The 20,904-nt window shown below is 57.1% G+C and overlaps 1 protein-coding gene across 3 annotated transcripts in view; it reads left to right on the top strand.

Annotated features, from left to right (window-relative positions):
- The window catches only part of KATNIP (katanin interacting protein), a 195,069-nt gene extending 180,528 nt beyond the window's left edge, over positions 1 to 14,541 (top strand). For 2 of the 3 annotated variants that reach the window (XM_081256320.1, XM_081256319.1), the window contains 8 exons: positions 1,591 to 1,756; positions 5,066 to 5,223; positions 6,727 to 6,791; positions 8,072 to 8,182; positions 9,914 to 10,053; positions 11,943 to 12,044; positions 12,821 to 12,981; positions 13,755 to 14,541. In XM_081256320.1, the coding sequence (XP_081112446.1) occupies positions 1,591 to 1,756; positions 5,066 to 5,223; positions 6,727 to 6,791; positions 8,072 to 8,182; positions 9,914 to 10,053; positions 11,943 to 12,044; positions 12,821 to 12,981; positions 13,755 to 14,319 (1,468 nt within the window). In that variant the 3' untranslated portion in view covers positions 14,320 to 14,541. Of the gene's footprint in view, positions 1 to 1,590; positions 1,757 to 5,065; positions 5,224 to 6,726; positions 6,792 to 8,071; positions 8,183 to 9,913; positions 10,054 to 11,942; positions 12,045 to 12,820; positions 12,982 to 13,108; positions 13,198 to 13,754 lie in introns of all 3 variants that reach the window. The other variant, XM_081256321.1, reaches the window with a different exon arrangement.
- The last annotated feature ends 6,363 nt before the right edge of the window (positions 14,542 to 20,904 follow it).

The following is a 20,904-nucleotide window of genomic DNA, read 5'->3' as shown; positions in this document are numbered from 1 at the left end:
AAAACATAAAGTTTATTTTAAAATCTAGGAAACATGGGGCCTTCCCTGGCAGTCCAGTGGTTAAGAATCCGTGCTTCCAATGCAGGGGGCATGGATTCGATCCCTGGTCTGGAAACTAAGATCCCACATGCTGCGCCACCAAAATAAATAAATAGAATGTTTAAAACAAAAAAAATCTAGGAAACGTGGCAGCAGCCTGTGTCCCTCCCAGGGCAGCAGCTTCAAAGTCACCAGGAAAATGGGAGGGGGAGGGGAGGGGGTCGCCCAAGAGGCTGAGAGTTGGGCCCCTATCTCCAGGGCCAGGCCTCTCAGTGGTAGTGAGATCAGGGCTGGGGTCTGGGCTGAGCTGTGCTGGGCAGAGTTGGGAAGGCTGAGGCAGGATGTCCCAAGCAGGAGAACCAGAAACTGGCCAGGATGGGACTGCAGGGTGGTGACAGGCTCTTTTAGAACATGAGGGTGCCGGGGGCTCCTTCCCAGTGGTGGCGGGCTGCCCTGGGATACCCAGGCTGGGTGACTACAGGCCAGACCATCTCCCCCCCACAGGCACCTGCCCCTTCTTGTACTTGTCCTACGCCAGGAGCTGCCAACTTCACCCTGGTGCTTTAGTATCTTTCTCCCCCAGCACAAGAAAGAAGGAATAGGGCTTCCCTGGTGGCGCAGTGGTTGAGAGTCTGCCTGCCGATGCAGGGGACGCGGGTTCGTGCCCCGGTCCGGGAAGATCCCACGTGCCGCGGAGCGGCTGGGCCTGTGAGCCATGGCCGCTGAGCCTGCGCGTCCGGAGCCTGTGCTCCGCAACGGGAGAGGCCACAACAGTGAGAGGCCACAACAGTGAGAGGCCGGCGTACCACACAAAAGAAAAAAAAAAAGAAAAAAAGAAGAAAGAAAGAAGGAATAGAATTCTTTCAAAATGTACCATGGAGTCAATACATCACTTTATAGAAATTCGGGAAAATAGAAATAGTCACACTCCCCCATCCCCTCTGACAGAAATATATCTTTCAGTTTTGCATAATCTCTCCTGGTCCTTGTCCTCATTTTGCAGCATTAAAATCAGCGCCCCTGCCGTCCCGTAGCCTGCCTTTTCCCGTTACTGCATCATCCTTGTGATTATCATTTTAACTACCGTACAGATTTACTGAACTTTTCCCTATTTTGAGACCTTTTAGGGTTTGTTTGTTTGTTGCTAATGTAAGTAGTATCTTGGTGCAGATAGCTTTTTGACATGTTGCATACATTTTTCTTAGGGGAAATAAATTCTAGAAATGGGATCGCTGGGTTAAAGGGTCCTAAAAAATAGCACACACCCGCATCCCCGTTTTAAAAACCTTGATGATGGCTTCACTGTACCTTTAACAGCACAGACTGTTATTTTCCCCCTTGTTTTCCTATTTTGTCTGACTTCACAGATGGGAGATGGCTCTTCACTGTTGCTTTAATTAGTCTCACCTCCCCGTAATGAGCCGGATCCAGCCAGGCTCATGCCAGGCAGGGGCTGCCATGGGGAGAGGAGTGGGTGTAGACCCTACACTGTGAGTTCTCCCAGCAGACCGGGCTGCCCCCATCTCTCCGCTCCTTCCCCACTGAGCGCAGGTTAATCGATGGAGCCAACATCACGATGGAGGGTGAGCACATGTGGCTGATCCCCTTCTTGCCGGGGCTGGACCACGTGGTCACGATCCACTTCGACAGAGCCGAGAGCATCGCAGGCCTGCGCTTCTGGAACTACAATAAATCTCCCGAGGACACCTATCGAGGGGTAAGCCGGGCAACAGCAGCCGCGCTCAGTCCACTGTCAGGGAAACAGCACCTTGATGAATGGCTGGCGTGGCTGCCAGAGAGGAGCGTAAATCCTTCAGAACTTGCCAAATGAAGCTGGGGGAGGTTACAGCCAGGGAGAGAGAGCTGCTGCTGTTTCCTTCTTCTGCAAACAGCAAGTGCAGGCTAAAGAGCCCAGGGCAGACTCGGAGAACTGCAGCGCCTTGTCTCTTCTGGGGGTTCAGGGCTCCTCAGCAGGCCCAGCCCCTAACTCACAGGGGCTGGTTGCAGCCCTGCTGTTCACTGAGCGCTGTGGGGGCCAGGCCCGGGCTGAGGGCTTCTCACGCCTTTGTCATTTCATTGGACCCACATCCCAGCCTCTGGGAGGCAGGTGTTATTAGCCCCATCTTTCAGGGTATTGAAAACTGAGGTTTAGAGAGGTCCAGTCACTCGTCTCAGGTCACACAGCTAGAGGCCCAGTCCACGTCTGCTGAGCTTGGAGCCTACACTCTTAATTTCTACACTATGTTCTTCTCCTTCTGGGTGTGAAAAAGCAGGGGCCTCTGTTGGCATGTGGAACAGAGCATCAGAAGTGCCCCCTTGGGGCTTCCCTGGTGGTGCAGTGGTTGAGAGTCTGCCTGCCAATGCAGGGACACGGGTTTGTGCCCTGGTTCGGGAGGATCCCACATGCCACGGAGCAGCTGGGCCCATGAGCCATGGCCGCTGGGCCTGCGCGACTGGAGCCTGTGCTCCGCAGCGGGAGAGGCCACAACAGTGAGAGGCCCACGTACTGCAAAAAAAAAAAAAAAGAAGTGCCCCCTTTCATGGGCTTTTCTGACCTGTGTGACCATGAACCATGAGACATTTGTCCCCTCCCACTACATGGAAGTGATGATGACAAGGTCACCTAAAATATAGCAATGCAGTTAGGGCCCTAAATGCACAAGGCTCTGCATCTGAATCCCCCCCTCTGACCCTTACCAGCTGTGTGACCTTTGGCAAGTGGCCCGCCTTCCCTGGACCTCAGTTTCCTCGTCTGTAAAAGGAGGAGGAGGAGGATACCTGCCTCTGGCCCACGGAAGTTGACAAAGCCAGGACCCAGCCTGTGAGGATGCTGTGAGCCCAGTTCTGGGTCCCCAATATGTCCAGGGACTTAAGACTGTGGTGGTTTATCACAGCGGAGTGAGCAGCCCCCAGCCCCCCGGTGCTTGCCTTCAGGAGCATTGGCTCCCCTGAGTGTGTCGTTTACAAACCCTCCCCAGGCCGCCCTGGTGTCTTTGTAAGCGTGCTCTTGGGTCGAGCGCGAATAAAATGTCAGCTATATTGGCGTTAAAGAAACATTCTTTTGCCTCAACTCGTGCCTCTGGGCCTTTCCCTTCCCTTGAGTGAATCCCTCTTTCCAGTTGAGCTTCCACGACCTGGATTTACCGCCTGGAAACGTTGGGCCCAGAGCCCCTGCTTCCCAGGTCTGGCCCCCACCAGCCTTGATGCCAGTGATGAGTGGCCACCATGGGAGGGGGGATGAGCGCCATCTGAGAGGGCGATCCCAGGGCACAGAGTAATGGGAACTCTGGCCCCTCCCTCCCCAGGGAAGTGCATCAGTTGCCTACCCCACAAGGCACCACTGGGCACCCTGGTTCTGAGCCCCTGGCATGAGGTTAGAGCCAGGCCTGGCAGTCCAGGAGGTGGGCTGCACACCCCTCCAGTGTGTCCTTGGGCAAATTGCTTAGCCTCTCAGAACTCTAGTTTCCTTAGCTATAAGATGGAGGTGATAATAAAAGCCCCTTCTGAGGCAATGAACCGGGGTCTGGGGAAGTCAGAGATGCTCCCAGGAGGTGGTGGTGGCCCTAGAAGAGGGACAGGGACTTCCTGGACCTCTGCTTTGCTCTGTTGCCAGCTTCACTTCAGGTGGCTTTCTCCTCCGGGCCAACCCTGGCAGCTCTGGGCTTGCATCCTGCATGCTCCAAGTCTAGCAGAGCAAGCCAGCAAAACCCCAAGAACCACGTGGCTCTTGCATCCACATGGCCAGTGGGTGACAGTTCTGTTTGGCCAGGCCTGAGTCACAGCCCTGGGGCCCAGGCAGGAATTAGGCTTGAGGAAAGCAGAGTGGGGGTGTAGTGAGATAGCTCTGGGGTCGCCATTTCCAGCCCCTCTACACCTTTTAGATTTATGCACCCTGTGACTGACTGACTGAGTTACGGGGGCTCCCTAAATGCTGAAGGGTGAAGAGCCCCAGGGTACATTGTTATCCATGAGACCCAGGACAGGGCCCCTTCCTTTCCTCATGGAGAAGCCCTCTGTGTCTTCCAGGGTGAAACACCACCAGTTTGGTCAGCAGCTGGCTGGGCTGCTAACCGTGAAGGTGGAGTGAGGTGCCAAGGAGCCCTGATTCCAAAATGTGGAGTCAGAGAGGGTACTGGCTTAGCCCCGCTTTCTGCTCCCCTACCACCGCCCTTCCCCAGGGGAACAGAGCTGAGCCACCTCAGATCCTGCCACTAGGCTTTGACATTTACTGGCAGATCCTGGCCATCCGGCTGGCAAAATCTGGCCTATAACAGGGGGCCATGGTGGCCCAGATCCAGTCAATTCAGCAAGCTCCTACTGTGTGCCATGCCCAGAGGCAGATGTAGAGATAATCCAGCTGGGGTCTCTGCCATCAGGGGAGACCCCAAAACCATGGAGGACACAGCTAGGGAATACATGCCCTTAAAAGGACAAGCCAACGGCTGTGAGAAGGAATATCAGGAAGGGGCCCATTTCTGTCGCAGGGGAAGGTGCTAGGAGAGGAGGTGAGGTATGAGCCAGGGTTTGAAGAAGGATCAGTCTAGGCTAACACTGTTGCAGTGTGTATTTTGTGCAAGGCACTGTTCTGTTCTGGAGACTTTATATAAGTCAGCTCCTCGTTGAGCCCATTTAACAGATGAGGAAATTGAGGCAGGGAGGTCAAGTAACTTGCACAACTACTCATGGTGGATCTCAGAGCAGCTGAGTCCATGCCCTTGACCACCATGTCATACCTCCTCAGGCCACTGCAGCTGAGTAGACCAGGGAAGGTCTGTGCGTGTCCACCGTGGCTGGGGCCTCACCTGCCTGCTCCCCTGCTATACGTCCAGTGCCCAGCACAGAGTAGGGATGGCACTGGAAAGGGGACCCCGACCAAGTGCTTCTGGTCTGGGAGAAAGGCCTGGGGGCTCTGTGAAGGCCCCCAGTCATACATGCCAGCTGCCAGCAGCACCAGCCACGTCAGCGCTCACCGCCCTCCTCACACTGGCTCCTGTTCTTCAGACTTGTTATTTCTTTTGTTTGCTAGGCCAAAATCGTCCACGTCTCCCTGGATGGCCTGTGCGTCTCCCCTCCTGAGGGCTTCCTCATCCGGAAGGGGCCGGGAAACTGCCACTTTGATTTTGCTCAAGAAATCCTCTTTGTGGACTACCTGCACCCCTGCCCGCTGCCCCCACCAGCCCAGAGGTGAGGGGAGTGGCTCCATGAATGGTCCCTCCCGGCCCAAGGGCACTGGCTTTGCATGTGCTCTGAAACGTGTACCTAAAGGGCTTTGAAATGATGATCAAACACATTGCTTTTCAACTTGGCTGTTTTCTTAAGCTTAGCCAAGCCTCTCCGGAAGCCTGGGGGATGTACCCACCTTGTCTGGGGATGTTTGGGTTTCTCACAGTCTGGAGTGCTTGAGATTTTAAATTCTTCGTTGTGCTTCCTGCTGGGAAGAGAGGCTCAAGCCTGCCTAGATTCCAGAAATGCCTGCTGGCCAATTCGGGGAAGGACCTTCCTCCTCTTGTTTCTATATTCCTGATTTAGAAAGATTCAAGGAGAAAAATAGAGCCTAACATTTCATGGATTCACTGGGATTGCTTGGCCCATCTCAGCTGCATTAAGTTCATAACAATTTGTAAATGCCACGTTAAGTTTATTCATTTAAACCCCCTGATGTCCAAGTACCAGAGGCCAAGCTCTCAAAACAAAATGAGTTTTCCCTCCACTGTAGCTGGGATCACTCCTTGGGCCAGATACTGGGAATAGTCACTTAATTATAACACTGCCCTTGAAACTGAAGAAAACCAGGCCAGGGCTGGAGGGCACTGGCCGTGGACCAGGGAGAGAAGCCCCGCGGGGAGGAGTCTGGAGGAGGAGAGAGGCTCCCTCCCGTGTGCCTTCTGTGAGCCAGATGCTTTGTAGTCATCCTTCAGGGAATCCTTCCAACCACCCTTTGAAGCAGGGATTGTTAGGCCCATTTCACAGATGTGAGAACTGAGTCCCAGGCGAGTGAAGCCTCTTGCTCAAGATCATGAAGCAAAGACTTCAGGGCTCTCCCCACCTCCCTGCCTCCTCTCCCTGCCCGCCTCCCATCCCACCCCACACTTCAGCCCGTCTGGCTGCTTTCTGGGACAAACATCAACTGTCCAGCCCCATCCCACCTCAGGGCCTTTGTTCTGGGTGCTCTTTGGCTTGGAAGGCTCGGCTCTGACTCTTCCCATGGCTGCCTCCTCCTTAGCTCAGACATCACTTCCCTGATTACTGCCTGGGGTAGCCTGCCCGCTCCCAGCACTCCACCCCATTGGCCCATCGTGGGTCTCACTCAGCTCTCAGAATGGTGTGGACTTACCTTGTTCATGAAGGGGCTAAAGTTGGGTGGGGTGATTAAGAGTGTGGACCCTGGAACCAGACAACCTCAGGTCACATCCCACTTGTGCCACCTCCCAGCTGTGTGACCTTGAGCAAGTGACTTCACTTCCCTGTGCTCCAGCTTCCTCACCCACAACAGGGATGTGAGTGTACCCACCTCCCAGGGTTGTTTTGAGGAATGCGAGTCAAACCCAAGGTGACGAGCCTCCCCCAGTAGATGGAAACTCCAGAAGCTTGTCTGTCCTTCCCCCACTGCCTCCCCGGGGGATAACTGACCAGCGACTCGGGCCACTGCAATCCTCTGCTTCCTGGTGCTGTTTTGTGTTTTTTCAGACTGGACACAAAGAGCCTGGAGCGGGCGAGCATGGACTATGAGGCGCCCCTGATGCCCTGTGGCTGTATCCTCCTCCACCCGCCTCACATCCCGGCCACTGGGTCTATGCCCAGAACCCAGGGAGAGGGCGAGGCCCTTGTGGCCTCCTCACGGGCCCTGAGGTGGGGTCTGGGCCTCAGCTGCTGCCCTGGGTTTCAGCCAGGCCACAGCCAAGGCAGCTGGAGCCCATGCAGGGAAACTAAGGGGAGGTTGGGAGAGCTCCCGGGTCCCTGGGGACACTGGGTGCTGCTGGGACCGAGGAGTTCCAGGCCCCGCCCCCCTGGTGGGCCAAGGTTCAGGAGGCAGCGCCAAGGACTGTAGCTGGGAGGGGCCAGAGGAGCTGGAACCGACCCGGGGACTGGGCTGGGGTCTCTCCTTGGAACCAGGCAGGGAGGAGGTGAAGAGAGAAGGAATCATAGCTCAACTGTGCTGGACCCTTTCTGCCGCCCGGCACTGTTTGCAGTAGGCCGCCTGTATGAACCTCATGTGTTAGCCCTGTGAGGTGGCTACTGCATCCCCATTTCACAGCTGAGAAAACTGAGGCACAGAGAGGTTAACTGACTTGCCAGGCCACCTAGCCGGGAAGGGGTAGGACCGGGTTAGTGAACACAGACAGCCTGGCTCTCTCACTAGCCTGTTCTCCCTCCGGCTTTATCGCCTGGGGACCACCCTACCACTTCTCAGACTTCCCGGCCTGCCTGCTCCTGGGGATGCTGGGAGCCAGTGGGGGACAGAGGTGAGGAAGGGCTGGATGCCTGGCTGTCTGTGTGAGGCGCAGTCAGTAATGCGGGAGTGTGGGGGGGTCACCCTGCCAGGGCCCATCCCCCCAATGCTGTGATGCTCCCGCATCCCCACACCCTGTTCACGCCCTGCACACTTGAAACGGGTGGAGCAGGGAACAGGCACTGTGTTTGTGTCATTTTACAACCAGGGAAACTGAGGCAGGAGGTAGTTTGAGGCCTGGTCACTGTTCAGCTCTAAATACTGAGTTTGTGACAGATGCGTCCCCCCTGCCAGCTCCCTGGAGTGCACCCTCCCCGCGTGTCCTCCTACCTCCTGGGGCCTGGAGAAAGCTTTTGAATTCTTAAAACACACATACACACATTCATATGCAGTTTAAATTAAAGAAAATTTCGTGCCACATATATTTTGATTGACTTCAGTCTCAAAGGAAAAAGAAATCATTTTTTTCTCTCGTTCATCTCTATAAAAATATATATATATACATACCTCTTTTATCTTTGTAATTGTTCTCCTCTGTTCTCCAGAAAATTAAGCCTGTGTTTCCTTAATAACATGTACCAGTCATTTTCCAGTTTCAGCTCCTGACCAGCTGGGGTGACCCCTATTACATCGGTCTTACCGGCCTGGAGCTGTATGACGAACGGGGAGAAAAAATCCCTCTGTCGGAAAACAGTATCCTTTCTAGGCAGAAGGGGGGCTCCACCCAGACTGCAGGGAGCATGGGAGGGTCGGGGGAAGAAGCCAAATCCTCGAATGTAGAGAGAAATGTCCCTGCAGGAACCAGACCTGGAAATTAAAAATGCCACTGGGCTCTACTTACAGTCAGATGTGACCCTTGCAAAGCAGAGAGAAGCTCCCAGGCACACCTGCCAAGACATCCATAAAACAAAGAGTCCTGTGGTTCAGGAATTTGGGAGAGGCTACCAACCGCAGCCCCCTCTTGGAGAACCACAGACACTTTGGAGTTGTAAAGGCTCTGACAAGACCTGTAGGGAGAAACCTGTTCTATTGTGTTCAACCCAGTGTGTCCTGAATTTATTGACCATGGAGCCCTTTGCTCACAGAATACCGACACCAGAATTAGCAAACTGTTAGCCCAGTGAGTTTTTAAATGTTTTGAGTTAGTCGCTAATATTTTTTAAAAATCAGGAGGTTTCAGATGACAACCCAATCTTCAGCTTCTCTTGAGAAGTTGGCAGTGCGAGGCCACAGTCCTGCATAGTGATGATGGCTGGACCTGAGTGTCTGCTGCCCTTTCTCCCCAAGCGCATCCACCGGGTTGATCCCAGTCCTCTACCTCCACTGTTACCTCCCAGGCCCCAGAAACATAGTGTTAATATTCACCAAGGGCTCACTCGGTGCCAGGGCTTGTCCCATGTACCTCATTTGCCCTCACAACAATCTTGTGAAGTGAGGCACAGAGAGGTTGAGTAACTTACCCAAGGTCACACAGCCAGTGAGCTGGGAGTCTGGCTCCAAAGACCTTGCTCTTGACCACTGAGCTGTCCTGCTTCCCTTTGATACAACCTGCCTGACCCCTCTGGGCTCTTGATCTGTGATCCCTGATGCACCAGTTAGGGAACTACCAGAGCAGGTCAAACCTGAAAGCCTCCCTTGCATCTCTTTGGGGTCCCTGGGTTCTGATTGGATCGTTTTCTGCTTTGCCCTGGTGGCACCATGCTCCTCACCTGGGATAAGTGATTCTTGGTGGTTTTGATCGTTATTAGTGATTCCTTAGATGTATAAGTCTTCATCAGTTCTGGGACATAGAGATGTTTATTCCCATTTTACAGATGAGGAAACAAGCCCAGAGATAGCCCATGACTTGCCCAAGATCTCGCAGGTCAGGATGGCAGAGTCAGAGCTGGGACCATGTCCTCTCCGTCCGCATTAATGCCCATCCCTTGAGTAGCAATAGCTGAGTCAGGCTCCGCCCCCCACATCCTTCCAATCTCGGTAGGGTGGTCACATGCCAAGGCAGAATCCAGCCATGACCCCGTCCATCCCCTCGCAAAGGAAAACCTCAGAGTCTGCTCTCCACACTCCAAAGAGACAGCAACAGTTTTTATTCCCGCCTCCAGCACTTCCATGAAACCCGTCTTTTTCAGCCTGATCTCTGCCTGCTCTCCTCCCCTTTCCTTGAAACTGGCCACGCCTCCACTCTCACCCCCACTCCCCTCAGCCTCCTTGCTTTCATTTTCCCCAGAACATGTCTAATTTGGCTGTCACTCCTCTGGCTGCCCAGAGCAGCAGATGGCGGCTCTGCCCTGCAGGTGCGCCTGCCCTGGCGTCCCCCCGAGCCGCGCCGTCAGTGTGATGGAGGCTGGAGGCTGCAAGAGTGGCCCACGGTGCGCGGTGCTGAGCATTCTGCTTTGGGTTATGAGAGCTTAGAGGCGTCCACAGATATCGCCGCCTTCCCCGACAGCGTCAACTCTCTGGAGGGCGTATGTGGGGACGTCCGGACCCCCGACAAGCTCATCGACCAAGTGAACGACACCAGTGACGGCAGACACATGTGGCTGGCTCCCATCCTGCCCGGCCTGGTGGGTTCCGGAGGCTCTCAGCCCTGGGGTGGATGGGGGGGGGGGTGCAGGTGGCTTTCTGTCCCTGGTCTCAGTGACACATCTTTCTTCCAGGCCAGGTTAACCTCGAACAAGTCAAAATGCCCAGGGGCCTCCAGGAAGCCTTGGGTCTTTGCTAACACATCTGACAGGTTGGCTCTTCCTGGCCAGAGTTCTTTCCCTTTGCTCTGAGGGTGCATATGATAAGGGGACACCAGGGAGATGAAGGGCAACATTGGACTCTGAGGCCAGGAGCCCAGTGCAGCAGTCCTGGGGGCCTGGGCATCTGTCGATCCCTGCAAGACATCCCTGTATGGTTCTCTTTTCTGCCCCTGGCTCTCTCTGCAGAGTCCACTCTGTGCTCTTCTTCCCAGCCCCAGCCTCTCCACATTCACTGTTTCTGCTCCCTTTTTATGCCACTGGGCACTTGACCCCAACCTTGCCCTCTCTCTGGCCTCAGACCTGCCTGGTAAGCTCTTCCAACCAACTGACTCCGTCTCCCAGATCTCAGACTCTGCAGTTGGTCCTGCCTATCTCTTTGCTCCAAGGCCTGATGGCGAACCTCGGGGTGGGCCTTTGCCCACCTGAGCCTGGTCGATAGTGGTAGAGAGGGCGGTGAGAGACCAGGAGATGGGACGGGTTGGGTAGCACTCCCTAGCCGCTCAGTCACGGGGCCAGATGCCTGTGTAGATGTGCAGCAGGGGCTGGGCATCTACCCCTGTGACCACTGGGTGGGAAGATAAGGGGTACATTTTCCTCTCAAAACCCTCACAGGAAGGGGCAGCACCCCTTCAATGGTCCATCAGTTTCCCTTGAGAAGAGGCCAAACCCCTCAGCCCCACCACTGCAAAGGAGAACCACATAGATCTATCAGCCCTCCGACCTGGGGCTGCAAACTGGTGGCCCCCTGGCCAGTCCAGCCGGCTGCCATCTTGACCTTGGCCAGCAGGCATTTGCCAACATCTTTCACATGAAGGCCTTTGGGTGTAGAGCAGTTTCTCCGTCTCTCCCTCTTCTAGCTGGACTCAAACATTTGTATCCAGTTGAACGCTGTGGGCAACTGAGTTTGAGGACCCTTCTCTAGACCTTTATTATTTCCATGGTACAAGCAGAAGGCCGACCCTTTCCACATCCCCCTACGTCCTCCTGGGGCTGAGACCCAGGGCTGGAACAAAACGAAGTCTGCAGCCTGTGGCCAACACTGAATTCTTACTGCTTTCTTCTGTCTTGCAAGGGGCCCCCTAATATTTGTGAGTCTTTGTTGGGGGTGAGGAGGCTGTTGGGTCCCACTTTACTAGCTGATCTGCCACGGATCGGGACACCTCCCTCCCCCTCCGCCAGCAGAGGTTCAAAGATCTCCGCTGAAAATCACCCTGCGGTGCCTTCAGGGCCACTCGGCTGTGCTTTTCATTTATGATTCGGAGAAAGGACAAACAGGGGTCAAGGCTGTGCTGATTGCTCGGAGGTCGTGCCTCTTGACTCTGGAGCTGGGGACCGTTCCCTTGGCCCCTGGAGCCCCAGACTGTGTTTCTGGACCTGACCTGGAGGAAAGGGAAGGGCGCGCCCAGTTCTCCGCAGGCATTTAAATGACGGCCATGCCAGGCCCAGAAAACAGGCCTTTCAACAGCCAGCTCAGCGGTTTGTTGCAAACGCAGCCACACGTGACCTGACTCAAGATGGGCTGCAAGGAGAAGAAAGGCGGCGGGAACCCCACGCACAGCGGCCCCGAGCAGCCCAGGCGGCCCACCTGGGCCGGCACTGCCTCGGGCACCCACCGCCCCGGCGCCCCGGCCCACGCCTGGCACCCCGGGCCCAGCCCAGTGCCTCTGTTCCTAAACATGCCTGTTTTAATTAGTTCTTCTCTCTGACAGGTGAACCGGGTTTATGTGATTTTCGATCGGCCTACCACGGTGTCAATGATCAAACTGTGGAATTACGCGAAAACACCCCATCGAGGGGTGAAGGAGTTTGGCGTAAGTACTTACTGGCTGGGTTTTTTTGTTTGGTTTTTTGTGGTATGTGGGCCTCTCACTGTTGTGGTCTCTCCCATTGCGGAGCACAGGCTCCGGACGCGCAGGCTCAACGGCCATGGCTCACGGGCCCAGCCGCCCTGTGGCATGTGGGATCTTCCCGGACTGGGGCATGAACCCATGTCCCTTGCATCGGCAGGCAGACTCTCAACCACTGCGCCACCAGGGAAGCCCACTGGCTGGGTTTTTTGAGATATTTATGCTCGTTGGTAATTAGGCTGCCAGCAATTATCATTTGCCGCAGTTTGATTTACTTCTCTCAGATACAACCTTAGACACAAATGCCTGGTCCTCAGAGGCAGGGAGATTTGCCATCCAACCGTGAATTCAAAACCTCCGAGCGATTTGCATCATCACCCCGAAAAAAACAAAGTGGCTTTTCTTCTCGAATCGTACTGGTGTAGGGAGTTCTTCCTGCCGGAGGCGACTCTGGGGTAGAGAGAGCTAGGGCCCTGGGGAACCAGAGACCTGAGTTTGCCTCCCAGCCCTGCCACATGGGTGAAAGATTTTAGCCCTTTGAGCCTCAGCTTCCCCATCTGCAATGTGGGGCTAATCCAGGCGCCTTTACTGGTCGTCATGAAGGTTTGAAGTCATAACACGGGCCGCGCACCTAGTAGGCGAGGCTCTGAGCAGTGATGCACTTTGCCCGAGGTCACACGTGGGAAGGACGAGGGGGATGATGGACCACACGCCACACAGCCCCTCCTCTGTCTGTCCAGCTCCTGGTGGATGACTTGCTCGTGTACAATGGGATCCTGGCCATGGTGGGCCACCTGGTCAGGGGCATCCTGCCCACGTGCGAGCCCACAGTACCCTACCACACCATCCTCTTCACCGAGGACACGGACATCTGTCACCAGGAGAAGCACACCGCCATCAGGTGCGCCCCGAGCCCGTGACCTCCCCTCCCCCATCACCTCCCCTGCCAGCCCTAACAAGGAAGGATGGCAGGGACACGCTGCCTGCCTGGAGCCTGATGGAACCTTCTGGCTTTTCCCTCCCCGCAGTAATCAGGTGGAGGGTCAGGACGTGCAGATGATGAATGAAAACCAAATTGTTACCAACTCGAAAAGGAAGCAGAATGCAGCTGACCCAGGTCAGCTTCCTTCTCTGCCCAGAGCACCCCTCCCACCCCCCTTCAGGAGTCTGGTCGGAACAGAGAAGGAGCTCGCAGCATCACGCACTGTCTCTCGCCCCTGCCAGCCCTCAGACCCCTCTCCTCCGCCCAGGAGCCTTCCCCGGGGGGCTGCGGGGGTGCTGATGGGGGCAGAACCCCGGGAGCAATGTCGTGTGCTTCCCAGAAGCCAAGCCTTGCATGTACAAAGGGAAAAGGGCCATTAAGGGCAGAAACGCTATATTGAAAGGGTTGCCCTGCCCTGGGCCGCGGGAAACCAGGAGAGGATGCACAGGGCGAGGGCTTCCCAGAGGAGGGATGCCTGAGCTGGATCCTGAAAGATGCTCAGGGCTGGTCAGGCAGAGGGAACAGCGTGGCAGAGCCTGCTCCGAGCTCGAGGTTGCTGGGGGCGGAGGCCAGGTCTCCAGGGGCCGTGAATGGCAACCCCCGGGTAGTCTGGATTTCACCGCAGGGGCATGGGGCAGCCCTTGGGGATGGCAGCTGGGTGACACTGCTCCCTCTGTGCTCTCCCTTGACAGCCTTACGCCCCAAAACGTGCATCAGCGAGAAGGAGACAGCGAGACGCTGGCGGTGCTGACCGCTGAAGGAGGGGGAGCTGGTCCTCTCAGCCGGGGGGGTCTCCGTCACCCGGCCCCCCCTCAGCACCCATGTCCCCCGCCCTCAGGCCTCCGTGTGGGCCAGCCCAGACCCCAGACCCCAGGAGCTGGAAGGGAGCTGCAGCGTGGATGGAGCCCGCTGGAGAGAAGGCACTCAAGGGGTGAACGGCCCTGGGAAATACAGGAGTTCCGGGCAGGTGGAAGAAGTGGTGTGGTGTGGCCTTCCACTGTCCCCCTTGGTCCTGGGGCCAGCTGCAGGGAGCCCGGGGTCCCCTGGCTCCGTGGCTCTACCGTGAGATCCAGCAAAGCAGGGCCCGAGCCCGCTGAGGCCTGTCGTGGGATCCGCGGGCTCGGCCTGACTCCAGGCAGGAAGGTACCATGGCCAGCCGTGCCAGGGCCTGGAGTAGGGCTGAGCGGGCGAAGGAGGCTAGGCGTCAGACACCAATACCGACAGGCGTGGGGTCCTGCCTCCCGAGGCCCCCGCTGAGGGGCCAGCAGCTCCCACCCCCACCACATCCCCGCCTCATCTGGGGGCTGCGGAGCCAGCTGAGCGGGTGGGACTTTCCCCTGGACCCCCTCCAGATGTCTAGCCTGGACTGCTACCGCCCCTTCACCCATCCTGGGTCCCGCCCAGGCCCAGTTGAGAAGGCGGGATCCCCTGAGGGGAGCCGGTCCTGCAGGGCCTCTGTCCTCTGGTCAAGCCCAAGAAGGGATGTGCCAAGGGCATGTGTCCTGCTGAGCAACAGAAGGAGCTGAACCCACCAGCGGCCTACAGCCGGCCCCACCCTGGCATGCGGAGCCTTGTCCCTGCGGTGCTGCCCGGCCCAGATAGGACAGGTGGGCAGCGTCATACCCCAGAAGGCCAGTAGGACCCACCCACATGCCTTCTGGATGAAGGGCCCGGAGACAGAGGACCGGTGCCAGGGCCCCAGAAGCCCCGCCCCCTTCCGCTGGAACTAGCCTGGAGGGGGCGGGGCCCTCACTCCCCGCCTGTCCCTGCCCTCGGTCTGATCCAGGCTTTTCGCGCTTGCTGTTTCCCTTTCCATCTGTCCTTGACCCCGTGTCCTGGGCATCAGGCAGTGAGGTTCTTGTTGCCGGGGGTCCCCACCCCTTCTCCCTCATCGAGCAGCTTCCCAGCAAGTTGGAAATAGGCCTTGCACCCCCGGCTGCGTGAAGCCCAAAACGCATCTATTTCCACCCGTGTAACAAGCTCGGATAAGGGACCTAATTGGTTTCCCAGTGGTGGGTAATTTCTTGTTCCAAATATTAATCCGTTGTTTTCCTGGCGCCCGGCCCAGCCCCGCCGCGTTACTGTACTCAGAGTAGTTCCTATGCAACCAAAAGCCCCAGCAAATACTTGATGAGCTTTGCAGCTTCAGCCGAGCAGCTATGCAAATGCACTTCTCATTTGAAGCGTGGGGCTGATGTGAAGATAAGGAATTGTTGCTCCCGGAGAAGATCCATCATTTCTGTAGCTTGCAAGCCCCCGGCTGCCCTGCTCACTTCCCAGATGTGGCAAGTGCCTCCGGGGCCTCGGTGCTCCCAGGAGACCTGACCAGCTTTTAGTGACCAAAACCAGTGCCGTGGCTTTCAGGGTAGCCCAGCCTTCCATTCCCGCCGAGGCACGTTTACAGGTCAGACGTGTCCGGGAGATTGCACGAACACCGCACACACTTGCTCCTGGAGTCTCAGTTGATGTTTAGAATAATTGTATGTACCATGCAATTTAGGGGGGGGAAAAGCTGTACAGGCATTAACTCTAAAATAACTTTCTATTTTTTCCTCTTGCAAAATCAATAAAAGATGTTGTTAAGAATATGGTCTGATGCACTGGATTTGGGGTCAGACAGAGGGAGCCTGTGTTGCCGCCAAGAACTGAGTCAGAGTCCACTGGAGGCTGGCTGTTCTGTTTTCCCACCTGCAAATGGGGTCGTGGTCCTGGCCAGGTAATAGAAGCCTGTACGTTTATAGTGGTTATTACCTGCCTGGAACTAACTCATTTCATCCACATGCAACCCTGTAGGGTAGGTATGATTATGATCCCCCTTTTACAGACAAGGGAACCAGGGCACAGAGAGGTGGAGTAACTTGCCCAAGACACACAGCTTGGGGAGCTATTAGTCAGTACACAAATCCTGAGATAACCAAGGGAGAGCTGAGATGGGGTGAAATTCCCTGGGCCCTGGGGTTTCCCTTCAGCATGTGTGGATTCTGAAAGCCCAGCCCCCAGATGCTGGATTGCTGGCTCCTCCTGCAGTTCCCCACGCCCCTGCGTCCCTTAGGGGTGAGCATTGGCATCTGGTTAAAGCAGTCATTGAGTGGGAAGAAGGTTCAGTCGAAGGGGCCAGGGGTCTAGACTACAGCTCGGTTGCCAGCAATTGCATTGGCACTAGGTAAGAGGGCCCTCTGGAGACCCCACCTCCCTCCACTGAACCAGTGAGAGGGGAGAGGGCCTCTGTCTTGCCCGAATGTAGGGAAGATGGCAGGGCCTCTAGGGGGCCCGCCCCAGCCCCTGCTCCCCTCTGAGTTCCTGTGAAGACAGAAGGGCCCTGCTCTGTCAGCCACCCTGGTGTTGCCAGGGCTTGTGTCTCTGCACCAGCCCTGGAGATCCTGAATGCAGGCCAGCCCTTCCCGCACTCCAGCTGTGGGCTGTGAGGCTGGCCGGGCATCCCAACTTCTAAGCCTCTCCAGCCACCAGCCAGGGCCCTGGGCCTGGGTCCTTGTTGCTCAGGAGCCAGGCAAGCAACGTCGGGGAGCAAAGCTGGCCTTCAAGGACCTGGTCAACAGGGCAGCATGGGCCCCTTCTAGGGGGCAGCTGCAGTTCAGCACCCAGGGTCCCGCAAGGCCAGATCTTCAGGGGTTTTAAGGGAAGCCAGGAATCCAGGTGTTTTCATTATTTTTAATGTGAAATCGGACTTTTAAATGTTGGCTCTAAATTGTTTAAGTTAAAGTAAACATTGAATGAGCCAAATAAATCCGGTTACAAGTCCTGCGTAGCTGACCGTCCACCCCAGCTCAACCTGAACATCAGCCCTCCCTCCCTTCCTGGCCCCCGGGAGCTTTCAGTCCCTGACCCCTGGCTCCATGAGTGCCCAGGGCTGGTTCCCCCCAGCCCTCCTTGCCTCTCCAGGGAGGTAAAGGGAGGGAGGAGATTATTCCTGAGACCTCAGCCCCGCCCCTCAATGCCCAGGGGCAGAAAGGCAGGGGTCAGTGGGGTAACCTTTGCCCACTGGAGCTACAGTCCCCACCCCCAGCCCTCCTGGAGAACAGAGGCCTTCCTCTCTCTCCACATCCCGCTTCCTGTTCCCTGCATCCCACCCCGACCCTGTAAACACAGGGGTGTACATCAGCCCCAAACCAGAGCCGTCAGTTGGCACCCAGACCACGCAGGGGCTTGTTGGCACCCAGGCATGGTCTGCTGGGAATGAATCTTGGCCACAGCTGACAAGAGGATTAAGGAAGAGCAGGCACAGGCTCCCAGGGGAGCCTCCCCCAGGCCTCCGTGCCCTGGGGACCTGCCTTCTCTGATCTACAGTGGGAAGGACCTGCTTCTGTCTGTCTGTTTGGCTCCAAACAGTTCCAGCACTGGCACCATGACCTCAGAAGGGCCCAGAGGGTCCCGCAGAGCCTGCCAAGGCTGTTTTTTCTGTAGCCAGACAGGTGACAGCTGCCCCATGCCCAGACATGTTTGATGAGATGCCCTGGGTCCCTCCGCAGGCCTCACCTCCCACCCCACCTGGAGCCAGGATGGCCCTTTCCTGAGGCTCCAGGCACCCCCTGGCCTCTGAGTGGAACGGCAGCTCACAGTCTGGAGGCTCAGCCTCCTCGGGGTTGGTTGGCTGCACTGGTCTGGCAATTCCCTGCTTCTCTGGAAAAACTGGAAGCTCTGGTAGCTCTCATCCCACATTACCAGATGGTCCCCAAAGCCAGAGCTGGCCCTGAGCCCGGCAGCTCCTCCCAGATCACCACAGTCCCCACCAGCCCCTTTTGCCTCACTGGCCGCGATGTCACAACTCCACAGCATCCGACTTGGCACCCCTGAGACAGAGACAGTTTGATCATGTGGAAGAGCAGGGGGGACGGGGGGACAGTGCTGTAGGGCCCGGCAGGGGTGGGGCTCAGCCTCCTAGGCAGGCAGAGAGCTCTCCTGGGGGCCTGGGACTCAAGCTTCAAACATCCAGTCAGGCAACAGGCCCAGACCAGGGGGCCAGGGGAAGCAGGCGAGGTGTCTGTCGTGTGTCCCAATGTGCCATGGGGCTGGCGGTCAGGCATGTCCCTGGACCTCTACGTGGCACTCACGACACCACTTCCAGGTTCCCAGCCTCTGGGAAACTGCTCCACTCAGCCCCTGCCGAAGGGGCAGCCTTTGGTAGTCATATTCTGTGATAATGACAACAAAAATAATAACAGCCAATACATGCGAAGCCCGTACCAAGCTGGATGCTCTGTGGGTTTCGTCACTGATGGTGCATATCACTGTGAGACACCGAGACCTCGAGGGTACCCTTTCCCCAGCGTGCTGATGATGGGAGCAACAGCCCTGGGGCCAGCCAGCCAGGGCTCAAGTGAGGCCCCACCACCTCCTAGCTGTGCGACCTTCTCCAGTGACTTTATGCCCTGCGCTTCCTCAGCTTCCTTACCCAGGTCGCAGGGTGCCAGCCGTGCCTGATCCGTGGAGTCGCTCTGGGTGCCCTTAGGGCATCTCCTGGGAGGGAGAGCACGCTGGCTAAGTTCCATGATTGCCCTTTTTTTTTTTTTTTTTTTTTTTTTGCGGTACGCGGGCCTCTCACTGTTGTGGCCTCTCCCGTTGCGGAGCACAGGCTCCGGACGCGCAGGCTCAGCAGCCATGGCTCACGGGCCCAGCCGCTCCGCGGCATGTGGGATCTTCCCGGACCGGGGCACGAACCCGTGTCCCCTGCTTCGGCAGGCGGACTCCCAACCACTGCGCCACCAGGGAAGCCCGATTGCCCCCATTTTATAGGTGTGCAAACTGAGGCTTTCACAGTAAGAGAGTGGCCTGGGGGCTGAAATGGGACCCCAGGGCTGCCCAGCTCCGGGCCGAGGCTCCTCACCAGAGCAACGCGGCACTCTCTCCCGCTCCGCCCACCTGAACTTCCGGGATGCCCTCCAGCCTCAACTGGTCGTCCTCAAAGGGCACTGGCCTTAGAGAGTGAGTGCTCTCCCCTCCCCCACCAGCTCTTGTCCCTGCTCTGAGCCCCTCCCTCGTCTCCTCTCTCTAACCCACCCTGCCTGCAACTCCCACCCCTGACACCCATCCACTCACCCTGGAAGTTCTGGGGGAGGGTCAGCAGGGTCCAGGGAAGGGGGCTTGGTGCACTGACTCACCATCTTGGCCTCATGCCATGGAACTTCTCCCAAGCAGAGGCCCCTTCCCGCTCTCCGCCCCCCGAGTCCCAGGGCCCCTCCCTCCCCAATGTCCTGGCGAGTCCTGGCCGCTGCCTGCTCCCCTGCCAGGCCTCTGGCCGTCCCCCAGCCACCGGCCTCCCCGAAGGCAGAGGCTCAGACAGCGTCAGTCCGGGGTGAAATGTGGCCCGAGAAGCAATTTCCAGGGTATGGTGGGCCGGGCTGTGCGGGCACAGGGAAGAGGTCCCGCGCCATGATTTCCTGTCCGTCTGTGCAGTAAATCCCCACGCAGAGGAGACTGGTTTTTTCCTCATGACTGGTGGTCCGACTGGGCTGAATTTATCTTCGGTCCCACGGCGGGGCTGTCCACCAGCGCAGCAGTGTAATTCCTTCACTGCCCAGAGGCCCTGGGGGAGGGGGGAGGGGGGAGAGGAGCTAAACTCCAGGCCTCCCAGGCTGTGTGCTCCAGGGCCCCATCTCTCATGCTTTGGGGACAGGATCTTTTCTAAGTCATCCACTCAGAGGACACTCTTTCCTGGTTTCCACGAAGGCCTCATGTGGCCTACAGCATCCCTGCCTGCACGGTATCAAAGCCCCAAAGGGAGGCTCAGAGAAAGGCCAACCCAGTCCAGGTGCCCCTCCCCGCCTCCCCATCTCCCTCCAGGACCTGCAGCAGCTCCTCTCTGGTCACCCTGCCTCTGCCCTGCACCCCATCTCCCAGACCTGGATGAACTTCCCAAAACGCAGAGCTGATGTGTCCATCTCTTAAAACCCTCCTATCAGAGGTTCCCTGCAGCCTTCCAGGTGAAGGCCAAACTTGCCGTAATCCACACGACCCCACACACTCTGACCCCAGACACCTGCTCAGTAGCAGCCCTCATGCCCTCGCCTGGAGCTCCAGGCATACTGTCCCAGTGTCACACACAACCACACGGCATTCATGTCGACCCCAGGGCCTTTGCACATGCTGTGACTTCTGCCCACACCACCTCGTTGCCTCCTTCCTCATCCTTCAATCCCTGTTGCCATGGCCCTTCCTCTGAGAGGCCCGCCCTCACCCCTGCAGTTTAAATCCGGTCTTTCCATGGTTCGCCTACACAGCGCTTCTCAGGAGCTGAACTGATATTTTTGTTAGAATTATTAAAGTCATCTCTGTCTCCTCCCTGGAATATACTTTCCATGAGGATAGAGTCAGTGTCTTTCTGACTCACCATGGCAGCTCCAGTGCACACTCAGCGCCTGGCACACGGAAGCCCCTCGGCAAATAGTTCTCGATGAATGAGGCCCAATGCAGGTCAGTGGTGGTCTCAGGATTTGAACTAACTCTGCAGCCCCAGCTGCTTTCCTCTGTCCCCACTTCCTCCCAAACAAGGAGTCGGCACCTTGGAAGCAGCAGCTCTTCCCAGAGATGAGCCTCCCAGCGTGCCTTGTCCTCAGGCCTGGCTGCTGCGGACAAATGGCCATGAATCAAGTTGACGCTTCCATTACCTGAGGGAGTGTGTGGCCAGGACGGGTTGGCTTTGGTGCTGGTGGCGGGGAGGATGGCTCATCACAGCCACCAGCCGAAGAGGGCAGTCAGCCCAGTGACCTCCAGAGGCCTGGACCTGCCCGTTAGCCCCCGGGCAGGGGAAGGACCATGGCCCCAAGGGCACCTTGGGAGAAAGGGGGTGACGTGAGTAAACAAAAGGGCAGAGCCTCATTTCAGGGC

Source organism: Mesoplodon bidens, assembly GCF_964165515.1.
Source record: "Mesoplodon bidens genome assembly, chromosome: 15".
Lineage (NCBI taxonomy): Eukaryota > Metazoa > Chordata > Mammalia > Artiodactyla > Ziphiidae > Mesoplodon > Mesoplodon bidens.
This window is presented reverse-complemented; position numbering and strand designations above follow the sequence as displayed.